The 15,945-nt window shown below is 33.3% G+C and overlaps 1 protein-coding gene across 3 annotated transcripts in view; it reads left to right on the top strand.

Moving 5' to 3' along the window:
* The window catches only part of LOC110037314 (VIN3-like protein 2), a 54,028-nt gene extending 40,055 nt beyond the window's left edge, over positions 1-13,973 (top strand). The window contains exons 2-4 of one of the 3 annotated variants that reach the window (XM_020741927.1): positions 3,422-4,094; positions 12,337-12,659; positions 12,744-13,973. In XM_020741927.1, the coding sequence (XP_020597586.1) occupies positions 3,422-4,094; positions 12,337-12,659; positions 12,744-13,606 (1,859 nt within the window). In that variant the 3' untranslated portion in view covers positions 13,607-13,973. Of the gene's footprint in view, positions 1-3,421; positions 4,095-12,336 lie in introns of all 3 variants that reach the window. The other 2 variants (XM_020741929.1, XM_020741926.1) reach the window with 2 other exon arrangements.
* Positions 13,974-15,945: the final 1,972 nt, after the last annotated feature.

Below are 15,945 nucleotides of genomic sequence, written 5' to 3' on the forward strand. Positions count from 1 at the left end.
AGCCGCTATTTTTATATGTGAATATTAAATTATTAGTGATATAATATATGAAGTTGTTACACTATATGAGGTTACTTCTCTTTTTTGGTGGAGAAATTCTAGTGTAAGCTGAGAACTGACTGATTAGTGAAAAGATTATACATGGGTTGTCTTGTTCACGAGAGAGTAGGGTGACACTTATCAATTTTATCTTTTAGAAAAAAGTTGAGAGATTGTGGCAAGGACAGTTTTAGGAGAAGTTTGGAGGTAGAACCGACCACTTGGTGAGGTGGGAAGAGTTTGTGGAAATTTTTAGAGATTGGTTTGTACTACTGTTAACTATGAGATAAAAGCAAGGCAAGTGGGTTGTTGCAGAGAGATTGATCGATTAAGCAATATGATTTAGAGTATAATATACTCGCGAGGTATGCACCACAAATCCTTCCAAATGCTGCGAAGAAATTCCACAAGTTCCTTTATGAATTGAAGGATTCAATTAGGTAGTCAGTAGGGCCACTTGGGATTGAAGACTTTCATTGTTACTATAGAGGGCTATGTGGGTGGAAATTGATTTTCAGTAGGCTCAAAAGCGTAGGGACTTACACTAGAGGAAGAGTTTGGGAGAAGTGACACTAACAGTTCATTCTGGAGAGTCTAATGGGAAGAAGATTAAGTCATACACTGATAGAGTTATTAGTCGGATTGACTTCAACAATATTGAATCTTGTGTTAAGTGTGGGAAACAACACCATGGTGAATGCTTATTTGGTTCTAAGTATGTTATTTGCACAAGAGGAAGAGTTTTGAAGAAGTGACACCAACATTTAATTTTAAAAAGTCCAACTGAAAGAAGATAAAGTCATGCATTGATGGAGTTATTAGCCAGATTTGCAGCTCATGAGACAAAAAGTTGTGGTGAAGCAAATTGGTCGAATCACGCAAGTATATATGTCAAGTAATAAAACGGTTAAAGAGTACCACATACCGATTGCACGAGGATAGTGTTAAGAAATCAAATGATAGGAAAAGCCCTTAGGAATTCAATACAAAGAGAGGAAGAGAAACCTAAGAAACTCTCCAAAATCCCCCTCTTTCTGCTCTCTAGCCATCTCCAAATCTCTCCTCCAAAATATGGCCTAAAGGTATGTTTTTATAGCTTGATTCATAAATTTGGTAAGAAAAATTCTTGCCAAAACAGATTCCCACTCCATTAGTGTGGTCACGTCGAAATGCAGCATAGTCATGCTGGCCTTTTGGATCAGGCGGCCTGGTCACGCCAGCCCTATGAAGATATGACGTGGCCACGACCGTTTGTGACGAGGCCACGACCGTTTGTGACGTGGTCACGTTGCTTGTGACGATATGGTGGCGTGGTCGTAACACTTCTAGGAGTGGTCACTCTGCTTGAGGCCACTTTTTCGTTGGTTTTTTTCGCCTCGAAATATGCATATTCAACATCTATAACCTACACAACGTTAATAAAAACCTTTCACAAGTGTAAATCCATTATAAATAAGTAAAAATAATAGGGTAGAAAGCAAGTAAAATCACATAAAATTGATTCATGTCAGCAGTAATAATATTGAAGCTAGGGTTAAGTGTGGGAAGCAATACCAATGGTGATTGCTTTTGGTTTTAATGTATGTTATTTATATAGACAACCTGGACATGAGTTGAAAACTTGCCCTAATTTTGCTAAAAAATCTACATCAATTTTTAACTTTAGGAATAGATTCAACTCGGAGAAATTTTTAGGAGAGATCTATTTTTAGAAGGGGCCAACAGAGAAGTTGTTATAGTGACTCATAAGGAGCAAACGATGCAAAATATTCGACTACGACTTTATTTCCTAACTCAACAGGAACATGAAGAACCTATTGTTGTTGATATATATGCTAATAGATTATGATGGAGTAATTTGTCATTTGAGTGTCATGTAGTTATCTGGTGTTTAACATCTTTATGTACTTTGATTTCAGAAATTGGGTGTTATTTTAGTTATATAATTATTCTTTTAGTTGTTTGGAGTTTTTTTTTTCAGTTGAATTATGTTACTTCGAATGTTGGATTTATCTTATATGCTCTTAACGAGAATCAAACTTTCTTAAAGATTTGTGGATTGTTCATTTTAGCTTGTGTGATGAAATTTTATAAGGATGAGAGGTTGTATTAATTAGAAAAATAAAATAAAATGAAGAGAAATTTCAACGAGTTGGGTTGGTTCGATCAATTTTCTTGCTAGTTTCTTTTAATAGATTTCAACAAGATGAAATGATGAGAGATAAGGAAGAAGTAGGAGGAGGTTGGCGTCCATCTCGGACCTTGCTGTCAACGTCACATTTGAGTGTGGGAAGGCTGTCGACATTACTTACCATCAATTCGACACTTGTGTTGTCTAGGGCAAGGAGATGGCGCCCCTGTTGCAGTGGAGGCGATTGATTTCTCATGCGTGGAAGGAAGGATGTTGTCGCAGAAAAGAGGAGTTATGCATGCCCTAACCGAGCAAAGTGGTAGAAGGAGAAAAGAGGAGACATAAGCCCTAGTGGAAGGATTGTGACCTCACCGTAATGTGTTGGAGTTGAGCTAAACTCTAAGGAAGAATGAAGAAGAGTTGGCTCGTGTGTGTGTGGTTTCTTCAAGAGAATGTTGAAGTCAGTGAATAGAAAATTGATCGAGCCATTAATAAGGTAAGAGTAGGTTTTAATTATTTTAATTTCTGAATTTAATAAATATTTATGTATTAATTATGAGTTCTTGTTAATTAATGTTAGGAATTCAAAGGTGAACAAGTTTTAGAATTGGATCTAGAAAAGTAGATGATTGTAAAAGAAGGGTTGAGTTCTATTTCCAAAAGTATTTAATTTAAATTAATTATTTAATATTAGATTAACTGAAAGGACAAATTTAAAATTTAAGGATTTAAACTCTTAATTAAAATTCTAGCCAATCCGTTGTTGTCCGCCCCTCCTCCTTATTGCTGATCCTTTGTTGTCCCAACCACTTAACCCATTTCAGCCACCTATCTCTGCTCCCCAACCACTTAGTTGACCTCCACCGCTCATGGATCAAATCCTAGTGTGAATTTGTGTTGTGTTGTTATTTCCTCTTTCAAGTGTGTTTGATTGTAATCATCTATTTGCAATCATTAATAATATTTATTTTTCTTATTATGATTTGGGTTAACTCTGATATCAATTAGAGTTGAATATATTAGTAGTGTTCAATACATTGCGGTTCAACTCAACATCTTTTTTTCTGACAATGCTCAAATTACATTCAGTTTCAGTATTTTGTACTGTTTATAGAATACACACACACAAAAATGGTTAATAACCCTCTTCCTTCTGAAATTCATGGTAATTCTTATGATATTCATTTTATTTGTTTTAAAATCTCCAAGAGCTTAACTCATCCCTAAAATGACGCTTTTGCCATATTATAGGTTTTGTGATAGATCCTGCAAAATGCAGTGAGCTGAGTTTGGAGGAGAAAAGGGAGCTAGTACATGAAATATCACGATGGGCAGACAATGCTCCTGAAATTCTTCAGTCATGGACACGTCGAGAGCTTCTTCAGCTCATATGTGCAGAGATGGGAAAGGAGAGGAAATATACTGGTGTGACAAAACCTAAAATGATAGAGCATCTCCTTAGGCTGGTTTCCCAAAAGAATGGCATGGTCAGTGATGATAAAAATTCCATTTCACTTATCTCTTTGAAAAACAAAAATGGAACTAAAAAGAAAAGGAAAAAGGAGCAACCACTACAACCTGGAAATGACTTGCACTCGGATCTGTCCACTGAAGCCAACGAAGACAATACTAACAACCACTTCTGTCAGAATCTTGTATGCCGAGCCACTCTGTGTCCTCCGGATCAATATTGTAAAAGATGTTCTTGCTGCATCTGCTATCAGTACGATGATAATAAGGATCCTTCTCTTTGGTTGGTTTGCAGCTCTGATCCTCCATATTGTGGTGATTCATGTGGTATGTCTTGCCATCTCAAATGTGCGCTCAAGCATGAGAAGGCAGGCATTTTGAAGACTGGGTATTGTCAGAAGTTGGATGGAAGCTTCTACTGCGTTTATTGTGGCAAAATCAATTGGCTTATAGGGTAACTTCTTGCCTTCTGAACTCTATTTATTGATCAAAACAAGTATAGTTTGTCCATCAATTAGCTTATAGGGTATCTTTTTATTGATCAAAACAAGTAAACTCCCTCCCTCCCTCCCCGGTATCTTTTTATAGTGTGGTTACTTTGACCTGCTTTTCCTTTTTCTCAAACAGCTACCAGATATCATGATTGGTGTTAATATTTAATCTAGATGTTTCAAAACATTTGCTATTTTGAGTTTCACGTTCAGTTTTTAACATGTTTTGTTTGAGTCTTTATCTCGTAGGTATCCAAAGCTGTTAATTGTTCAATTAAAGAAGCATGGCTATGATTATTTAATCGCTAAACTCACTGAATATTATAATTTAACTTTCATGTGGCTGAAATTTAATGATATGACATTTATTTGGGGATACTAGGTTTACTTATTTATTTATTTATTTGTATTATTATTATTTGAAGAATCATGTCACATTCACACGCACACACACACCAGCTACGTATAGAAAGAGCAACAATTATTGGAAGATTTCTCCTACGTGCAAAGTTACACAGATAATATAATGATATTGTCATGGGAAGAAGTTTTTTTCTCTATTTATCTTTTGTTTCATTAGAATTTTTTTAGTTTCACGTTTTCACAAGAAAATTATTGCATTGCCAATTGTGAGTCCAGTTTGTCTTACGTACCTTTCTTCGGCTTTTATAACTATAATTTCTCAAAATTTTGATTTGTCTTATCATTGAAGTCAGTTATCATGAACTAATTTTTATGATAAATACCTTTACATTTATTTATGGGTCTCAATACCCATGCATGGGCTTTAATTACTTGGATGTACTTTTTAGTTGCCAATTCCATATACTTTTTACATTCGTATGATTACATTATATAATTAGAAAATTCTTATATTTAGAGCGGCTAAGGATTCAATTGTGTCATGTGTAGAATTTATTAAATATATATGGTTCAATGACCACTCTTAGAAGGATTAACAAGGTCACAATTATCAAAATAAATATTAAGCCTGCATCTTTATATATTGTTTTTGGAGATATTTTAGTTGCATTTCCCAAATAACAAAGTCTTCTTGATCAAAATATAGGAGTTAGAACAATAGGTGAACATTTTTAAAGATGAAGATCTAGTATTAGTGAATTTAAATTGAATACTTGCTCTACAAGTGGATTCAGAATTAAATTAATTTATTCATCAGTATTGGAGAGTCATGTGATGCATATGTGTGATAAGTTTGAATGTCGTATCATGATTTTACAATAAAGTTAAGCCATATAGAGGAGTATACCTTGTGGAGATAAAGCTGATTACTTAAACTTGATGTGTCAAAAAGGATTAGAAAGGATCTCAATAAAAATGCATAAAGTCCCAAATAATTTGTGAAGAACATTTTCAAGAGTTTAAAAAACTCTCAACAAGAACAATTGGGAATTGAGAATTCATAAAGTTAAGGTTAAATAATTGGGGCGGAGCTAATAATGATGAGATGACAATAATGATACGAGTGTTTCAGAGTTGTTTATAAAGAATTTTATGAATTTTTAAGAATATATTATTAGAAAAATATCATTGAGTCAAGCTATTTTGTACGGATTCAAGTGTTGGCTGATAGTGAAATCCATAACAATTAAATTTTCTAAAAATACGATTGCTAAATTAAATGTGAGAAAACTAAAACTTTGAATATTTTACTGAACATTGTAATAGAAGTAAGAGAGGTTCAATATTCAAAGGTTTAATTGGAGTTTAACCAAAGCTGAATTGGATGGCATAATAAAATTAAAATTATTTTAGTATGATTTAAATAATATAATAATAATGCAAAAATGATATCTTTCTCTAATTTAATATACAATATTCTAAATCGGGACACTTCACCCTCAGATATTATGAAAATGATTCTGAATCTAAATTTTGGGATATGAAATTGTAATTAGTTTCTTTATTTTAATCAAAATTTTTTATTTCCATTTATTTGATTCGATATTGGAACGGGGTGGTTCTTCAAAGACCAATTCACAAGTTCCTTTGTTAATTGCAGGTGCGGAGCTGTTATGGCTAGTTTAGCGCGCTAGAAGTTTTGGAATTGGACTGAATCAGCCGTTCCAAAATAGTTTTCGCGTAGAAGTGGTGAGAACTATGGATAAAAGTAAGATAAGAGATGAAACTAAGGAAGATTGACAGGAAGATAACTATTTTAGAAGATCAACGATAGTAACACCTATTAAGCATGAGGGTATCTCAAAATTTGGTTTGGTTATCTCCACAGGAGAGCTTCATCGATTATATGGGAATAAAGAATCAGTCTGAGATGTGATAAGTAAAATGGGCGGGCCGAAAGCACCTCGATGGTACTGAATTAAAAAGCTTCCATAAATTGAATTAACATATGCTCCACTCAACAAAAGTGAATGGAGAACAGGTCTCACAATGTCAACTCAGAATTTTTAAGATATTCTATTGCTAATGATGATGGTAACAGTAATTTTATTAGGGAGAAGTTTTATTTTTAGTTAGCATAATTATCTAATTTCTAGAAATCTAAATCTTTTAATTTGTTATATCACTAATAATCCTTACCTAGTTTGTCTCTGTGGAAGCTAAAGTACTGAACTATCATTCTGCGTTGAGTTCAATCCTTAATTTGGCTTCAATCATATCATACATTTTACTCTAAATTCACTAATGCTATTTAAAGGATGATATTTTAAAGGTTACAAGCTAACATCTATTTTCACATGTCAATGTTTCTATCTATTTTATATCATGGCTGGACTTCTAAGCATGCTAATACTCCTTATATATCCAAATTTGAGAAGTACGAAGGAATAGATATAGATGCTTAGGTTGTCCCTATAGGCTAGCATTCATCTATAAAGCATGTATATAGCTAAAGGAAATTACATCCTTTTTTTTCATGAAAAAAAAAAGGTACACTTACAGTCCACGGTTCTATGTTAAAAACTAATTGTTAAATATTTTTTATACTTCACCTCTTGGACATGACCTGGACATGTATTAGACATAAATTGAAAACAAAATATGTTACTGTGACTCAATGACATGTCAAATCAAATTTTGATATAGATTCTATCATTCTTTCTAGCTATTAATATTTTTCAACGTTGTTGTAACTTTCAGAGTTCTTAACTTCTGTGCTTAGTATGATTGAAAAATAAGATTTTTGTTTGGTATTTATGATAGTAAATATTTATGCACCCACAGACAATTGGAAATCACCTGTAGCACACACAAAACACGTGTATCACCTCTAGCTTTACCACTACTATTATATGTAGATCCTCAATTCCTTCGGAATGAGTACACATGTATATTTTTTTTAATGCACACAAACGCATATCACCCCTAGCACACACACATATTTATAACCTCTAGCCTTATCATAACTATATTATATATATCCAGAATTCCTTTTGATTAAATGTTATATAGGTTATCTAATTTTACAAAATCCTTTTGGCAAAATATCTTGTTACATTGCCTTTGTTTTAATCCCTTATCTTTTACTTATTTCTGTAGATAATTTTCAATCACCAAAGTCTGCTTTAAATTATTTTATTTCAATAGGTTCTATCCTTTTCTTCTTTCTTGTATAATTGTCTCTCATCATAGCTTTCCTTGCTTTAGTTTTTACAATGGGACCATTTTAATATTCTACTTCCTATTATACTGAATTTGTATGTTAATGACTTCTACATTCCTTAATGCTTGATCCATATAGCATAATCAACCTGATTCCTTTTTAATTTAAATTACGAGCATTCACATACATAGCACACAATTCTTATGTATTCACATTTCCCACACCTAAACTTTCATATTTACACACATAACACTCAAATCCTTAATATCACATCAAAATAACACTATTACCTTTTTTAAAAGTGAAATACACATTTTGATGCATGGGTACCAAAGTGCTATGTATGTAAACATGAAAGTTTAGGTGTGAGATTTGTAAATACATAAGAATTGTGTGCTACGAATGTAAATTTCCCATTAAATTATCTATAGGCTGCCATGATTTCTTTTACAACATCTATCTCATGATGCACTTCTTCGTTTTAACTAATTAACTTTATTTTTAAAAACTATGCTTTGCTTGCTTACATACAGAGTAGTGCTTGTAAGTTTATGCTACGCTAGTGTGGGCTGCTACTGTTGATGGTTCTTCTTTAAGAATTTTAACATATGCTTATGTTTTATATTGCCCTATGTGATGTAAGATAATATATGGCATATCCTATGTTTAATATGAATTCACTCCCCTCTACCAAAAAAGAATAATGCTAATAAGAAGCTTATTTTAATTACCCTCGCTCCTAATACATACATAATATGTACTGCTTCCAAGGTTGTACTTGGTTGGGGTGGTGGCTTTGATGCGAGATTGCAAAAATGCTTTTGAGCATGGTTGTGAATCATTGCAGTTTTATGTAGCACCAGTGAGTGCGGCTATGAATCAATAACCAGCAACAACTAGCACTAATGGGCTCAACTGTGTATGCATAACTGTGCAGGGGAAGAGAGATTTCTTCTAAAGTTTTTTTTTTTCTGGTATTTTATATTGCCTACTCACCACACCATGTTAATTTCATATTAATCGGCACCAATTTGCAGTTTTTAATGGCATATTTATCTGATTTGTTATTTCCCGTGTTTTTAATTCCATCATAGTGTCTTTAGGGAAACTATTTACTATTAACTACGTATGGACGATGCAAATCCATAATTTCAATTCAAAATTTTGTTAGAAATGCCAAGCTTGCGCGTTGAGGATTAAGAGTTAAATAAGTATATTATCATAGCTAAATCTCACTCAACTATTTTTGTTTTCCACATAAATTGGAATAAATAAAAAAATTTGCATAAATTAGTTCAACAACTTATACAATATTTAGTAGGAATAATTGAAAAACAGAGATTCATAGTGGTTTGTGATGATGATGATGAGATGATTGTATGAAATTGATCATCGCAAAGCCATTGAATAATTTATGATCCAGTCATTATGCTAACTACACGTTTATGTCTATATGCCCTATCTGTTGAAGAGCAAGAACGAGATTTTTGAAGTCTCTCCCGTCAACTAATAAGATTTAAGCTGTTTGTATGAGATATGGTATATTTGGGGAGTGAACCCGTAAAAGTACTTGTTATGTTTGGCGTGTCATAATGAATGTTCTCCGAAGAATGACCAATTTAGCATTTGATGATTTAATTATTTTCTCCATGCAACTGAATAGCAAAACATGATAGAAGTTGGTTTTCAAGGATTATGAAATATTATGCTCAATTGCCTCCTTAATTATCTTTTGGTTAGCCATTTCCTTCAAAAAATGTTTTTTTCCCTTTATTTTCTAAACAGACGGTGAACAGAAAAACAGGAGAAATGTTATAATAATAAATTAAAAAAATGCATAAAACTCATCCTACATCATCTCCTGCTAAGGACTTCTAAAAACTCTTCCCAAATAAAAGAGAACACTACCAGAAAACGTGGATAGTGCAGCTATAGAAGTAGGGTGGTCTAGGAAGCATGCTATTTTAGTGAAGTATGGCAATTGTCCATGCAAATAATTGAATTAAAATATGAGTGGTTGCAATTATGAGGTGCTTTAAATGGCTCAAAATGACATTAATGTGGACGTTAATTTAAAAGATATGACCTTAACTTAAAAAAAATTAAAATCTTGAACTGCACAAAACTGCAAGAAGCAATTTTAACTAATTTGCTTATGTTCGAATGTGGAAACTTTCAACTCATTTAAACTATCGAAATAAAATAGGATCTTAAGTTTATGATTAATTTCAGAGATGAAAGACCATAAATTATTTTATGGAACTTACTAATTCACTGAAATCAATCCCAATTGTTTAGTAAAGAGGCCAATGCACGGAGAAAGATGAGGTGGAAGCCATTGGATTCTTTTAAATAGGATCCAATGCTTGAGATTAATCTTGCAGGGATTTTTATCCAGTTTATTTGGATTATTGCTGTGTGCACTCTAATGAACCAATTTGACTGAAATTTTACTTATATGCGTATTTGAGCATTTTAAATCCAATAAAAATGGTTGCATGAAATTTTGATGCTCTTTCATTTTCATGAATTCAAAATTTTCACTTCATTATCTCTTCAGTTTGTTGAAGGCTCTTTTGTAGAGCTTGATGAATTAAAAGAATCTTGCTAATGATGTGGTAAGTTGATGAAGTTGTGCTCTTAGAGAAGAAGATGAGAATTTTTTGTTGAAAGAGATCTTGGATTCCATAAATCATTTTTGTTAGACAACTTTCCATCTGGTCTAAATGCTCAGAAGTGATAAAGTTTAATTATTTCCGTAGCATTAATAATTCTCTTCTATTTAAATTAACTTCTTGTTTTAGGTATCATCCACACCCACTACACCTTAGAGGTTTATGTAGATTCTCTTTTTTTTTTAAGAGGAAGATAGTTGTATTCAAAGAATAATATGAAAGGAGATTTTTTCTTCTTACATTCCTATTCTATTTGATTTGTCATGAATTATATGACTTGCATATGTAGCTTTTTTTGCTTACGAGTAACCACTAGACTATGCAACTGCGCATAATGGTTGAAGTAGTGTTTGGCTAGAATAGCAAATTCATCAACTTATGATCAACTACTTATCTTCATTGTTCAGGACACTCTTGTATGCCATGCGCTATACATGATCTTATAAACCACTAAAGACATTTTTTTGAATATGCCATGAATGTTAAAAGAGGAAATAGTAATTGTAATTTTGACTGAAAATCAGGCATACATTAAAATATAATGTTTATACAAAAAAGATAAAATAATACTCACACATAAAGATATAAATTATTTATCATCACATTATAGCATTAGGGGTCCTACCTGTTTTTTCTATACCATTTATAAGTTAACACTTCCTATCAAGTTGGGCTTATACATCTATTAGCTTGTCATGTAAATGAGGAAAGTGTCCTAATTGCTTTGAGTTTAACCTATTTGCTGCCTGCTGTCACTCGTCCTTTTTGCTTACTGCCAGTGCTGCTTCTTGCAAACTGCCAGCCTTCATCAGCAACCATTTGCCCACACACCAATTGTTTGTCACCCTCTTCTGCCACCTATTGCTAGTCGCCAGCCGCCACATTAGACCTCCATTTGCTGGCCACCTGGTTTCGTCAATCACTGCGAGCCATCACCATTATTATTTGAAAAACTATGCAAGGAAACTAACAAAAAAAATATAAACTTCTAAAATTTTAAACTAACCAAATATTGGTAAAGTATTGTAAATACATGATTTTTCTTACATTTTACGTAAAATAATTTGAAATTTCTTTTGTGAACGAACAAATCCTCTGAAGAATTTTAAAGCCATTTATTTGGCATGTAACATGGGCCACAACTTTGTATTTTGCTTTGACAACCTAGCGATAAGAATTATTATTATTTACTTTCCTTGGTTATCCGATTTCCTCAATGATTCAATATGATGAGGTTGACTGTCATCAATTGATCTACTATAACAGGCCAAAAAAAATGTTTCAGCATTCAAACTCTTTTATTTGATATATAACAATCTTTTTCTTGAAGATTTTTTGATATATCTAGTACAATTTTATGCGCTAATGTCACGTCTCATGTTTAGGTTTACTAATTATCATTATTTTGAAGGAAGATTTACATACATACCACTCAATTCCTATGTACTTACATGTCTAATACCCGCACTTCAATTTTTTTCATTCATACCACCTTATCTACGCATAAAAAGGTGTATTTTACTATTTAGAAGTTAAAATAGTGATATTTATGTGATATGAAAAATTTTCGTGATAAATATAAAAAGTGAAATTTGTGTTTGATATGTAAATACACAGGGAATTGAGTGGTATACTGGTTTGCATGTAAGTACCCCTATGTTAAAATTTAGATTGTTTTTACCTTCATCCAAACACAAAAAATGATCTCCTAATTTTATGTTAGCATTAAATATAACGTTTTGGTTATCCAAACTAAAAATTTTACATTTCAACACCCAAAATATAGAGAGTATATTTCAAAGATATTGTATTTATTTTATACTGTATTAAATTTCCCGTATACTATGTATACTTGCGGCCATACAGCCTCCTAATTGTTTCATTTAATTAACATAAGCAGTTAACTTACTCAACTTACAAATAATGGCAATGGATGAAATGCAGAAGCTGGCGTAAACAGTTGTTAATTGCGAAAGATGCGAGGAGGGTAGATGTACTATGTGAGAGACTGTTTTTAAGTCACAAGATCCTCAGAGGAACTGAAGATTACAAGGAACTCCACAGCATTGTGAATGCAGCAGTGAAGAAACTCAAGAAAGAAGTTGGTTCTCTTGATAAAGTCTCTGCAGTGATGGCAAGGGGAATTGTTAACCGTCTTGCTTGTGGTGCGGAGATTCAGAAGCTTTGTGCTTACGCCTTGACAACTACAGATTCCATTCTTTCTTCTTCCTTCGACCTCATGGCTGGTGCTGCTCTAAACATTCCAAGTAATTGCGCTTTTTTTAATAACCTTGGCTCAATCCTTTTTTGTGATGCCACTTACAGCTCTTCTTTTTCATCATTTGCATCAGGCCCTCAAGTTTTCTGCATCCGATTTGAAGATCTCTCTCCAACTACTATCATTGTCTCGCTTCATTCCATAGACGAAGTCTTTGAAGAGAATATCATAGGCTGCAAACTATGGCATCGATGTTCCAAGGCTTTGGACTACCCTGAAGAACCAACCTGCATTATATTGCGACCTGAAAAGAGAATCATGATATCAGGGCTTTGTCCTTCAACGGAATACTTTTTCAGAGCAGCTCCGTTCAGCAGCACCAAGGAATTCGGGAGATGGGAGTCCAAGTGCTCGACACAAAACCCGAGTGGTAACAGCGGCAGAGTTCCTGATCTTAACCGCGTTTCGTCATTCCCGAAGAAAGAACATGAGACAGCCGAGCAACCTATTATCATTCAAACGGATTCTCAAAAAGGTTCGACGAACTCTAGCGATGATCACCTCGCAACCAAAGTCCATAAACATGACAGCGATAACAACGAGAGCCATGTGGTGCCATCTAACCTGGAGCCATGTGCTTTTGTGAGCTCAAATTCTGTTCCCGCTGAAACACCAAGCAAACCTAATCGAGTCATCGGCGCACCAAGTTCAGCGAACAAGAAGGAATCAGTAGAGAGGGATTACGAGTACTGCGTTAAGGTGATTAGATGGTTGGAGTGTGAAGGGCACATGGAGAAGGAGTTCCGAGTGAAATTCCTTACGTGGTTTAGCCTGAAGGCCACGCAACAAGAGCGGAGGGTGGTGAGCACCTTCATTCATGTTCTGATTGACGAGCCTGCGAGTTTAGTGGCTCAGTTGGCAGATGCTTTTATGGATGGAATTTGCAGCAAGCAGCCAGCAGTTCAGAGTGGGTTCTTTAGCAGGTTGTGGCATTAATCAAAGGTGGTTCACCATCCTCAATTTTTATACCAAGATGGTTGATTCTAAGCTTGTAGATTTTATCATGGTGCAGAAACCATACAATAGGGAGCAGTTAGGATATTGCTGATTTGTCTTGATTTGGAAGAATCTTACCTATTGGAGAAGGAAAGCTTCAATGTTAAGGCTTTCTAATATTTGAAATTTTTGGTTAAGTTAATGATCTTAATTTTTTGTTGCAAACTTTGACTAGGGGTGCCATGGAAAAAATTGGTTTCATGAATGTCATTTGGGTTCTAATTTTTGGAGCACATAGCTCATAGTAATTGATTAGAATTGTTGTCATCTATAATTGATGTTCGCTGAAGTTTCTAATCTACCAAGGATGCCGTATTTTATGTTTTGTGATGTTTGTTGTTGTTTCCGAACTCTAGAAGAATGCAAAATAAAGAATAAGGTGATGTTCAGTTTTCTCAAAAAGGAATGTTTTGTTAAGGAAAAAAAAAAGAATTATTATTGAAATGCATTGTATTTAAAATATTTTGAAATAGTTTGGATTAGTGTTCTATGCTAAAAAATGACTCTCGAGACAATCTGACAGTCTTATTTAAAGAGAAATTAAGGAACATCTCTCTGATGAAAAGCTATGAAGCCATTATTTGTTTATCAAGTAGTTCATCATTTATAAGAGTATCAACATACAATGAATGTACTACTTATAAATTGGCCAAAGCCTGGCCTTTAATAGCACGCAAGGGAACAAAGATTATATTAAAGTGAAATAAAATTGACTGTATTTTTCTTAATAGAGTTGGATATGTCATCAAATATTGTAAAGTATTAAGCCTAGAAATAAGACTAATTTTGTGAGTATGTAGTATCTTAATTTTTTGTACGACAAAAATCAAGGACAAATGTTGATTTTCGATTGTGGGATAGTTTCTTTTGGCTGAGATAAATTGATGACTCAAGTAGTATAATGCATTCTTTTTATCCTCATTAATTTGAGTTGATAAGGCACCAAGGGATTCATCTGAAGCAATAATATAGTAGATTAATGACAGAACTAGGATGGGGACTACTAATGTTGGAGGTGTCTATAAGTATTCTCTTATGCTTTTAAAGGCTTGTTAGCCGTCATTGATATAATAAAACATGGCATTATTCTTATTTAAAGTAGAAAATGGATGACACCTATCACCAAGGTTATAAATAAAGCATCTTAAGTATGCTAGTTTTCTCTGAAATGATCTTAATTGTGTTAGGCTTTTGGAAAATGACATTTTTAATAATGATTTAATTTTTTCGGGGTCAAATTCAATCCCCCATTGTCATACTACAAACCCTAGGAATTTTTTAGAAGTCAAGTCAAAGGCACATTTCAACATAATCATCTCAGGGTTTTATAAGCGTAGACATTCAAATGTAATGCTCAAGTCATATAAGTGGTCTTCTCTTTCTTTACTTTTAAGCAACATGTTATCAACATACCATTCAACCTGTTAGTAGATGATTTTGTCAAAAATCTTAGTACAGATCATTAGTAGGTAGCGCGAATATTATTTAGTCTGAATTGAATAGTTTTATAGCAGTAAACTCAAATCGAGGTTCTGAATGCGGTATGTTTCTCATTATTAGGAGCCATTTTTATTTATTATAGCCCAACAATCTATCAATGAAGGAGAATATTACGAGTGAAGAGGCAATGTCAACCATTAATTCTATTCTGAGCAGAGGAAAGTCATACTTAATACATGCCTTATTAAGATCTTGAAAGTGAATAGGCACATAAATTTGTCCATTCTTCTTTTTAACCGATACAACACTTGCCAACTAAGAAGGATATTTTTCTTTTATGAAAAAATTAGTTGACTGCTTTTTCCATACTGATAATGTAATTTTATATGTTTATAGTGGCTAATCCTAATGATGTAGGTATTACTAATCATTGATTTCAAAAATTCACTAGGATAAAAACACAGTGCATGTATCATTCAAGTAGTATATGACTCTAATGAAGTCCCAAGTATCGATCCTACGGGGAATAAAAAACTGATTTTATAGACTTAGTAAAACTCTACTTAAACTGTGGGTAACTTATCTAGGAATTTAGATTGAAATTATGTGTAAAAAGGAAACTTATACCTACTAATTCTATTTCTAAACTTAAAGAAAATACTAAGTGCTTTTAAACTAGCTTTACGTAAAAGAGTTCAAATTATATGGAAGTTATTCTCCTTGCAATGAGATCATAATTAGTGTATGAATGAAATGTTTATAGATTTAAATGTAGTTTTGTGATAAATACGAGCATATCTATTCTTTACTCTCATCCGGGTGCATAAAGAACTGTTGTG

The sequence above is a fragment of the Phalaenopsis equestris genome, unplaced genomic scaffold, assembly GCF_001263595.1.
Source record: "Phalaenopsis equestris unplaced genomic scaffold, ASM126359v1 Scaffold218652, whole genome shotgun sequence".
NCBI lineage: Eukaryota > Viridiplantae > Streptophyta > Magnoliopsida > Asparagales > Orchidaceae > Phalaenopsis > Phalaenopsis equestris.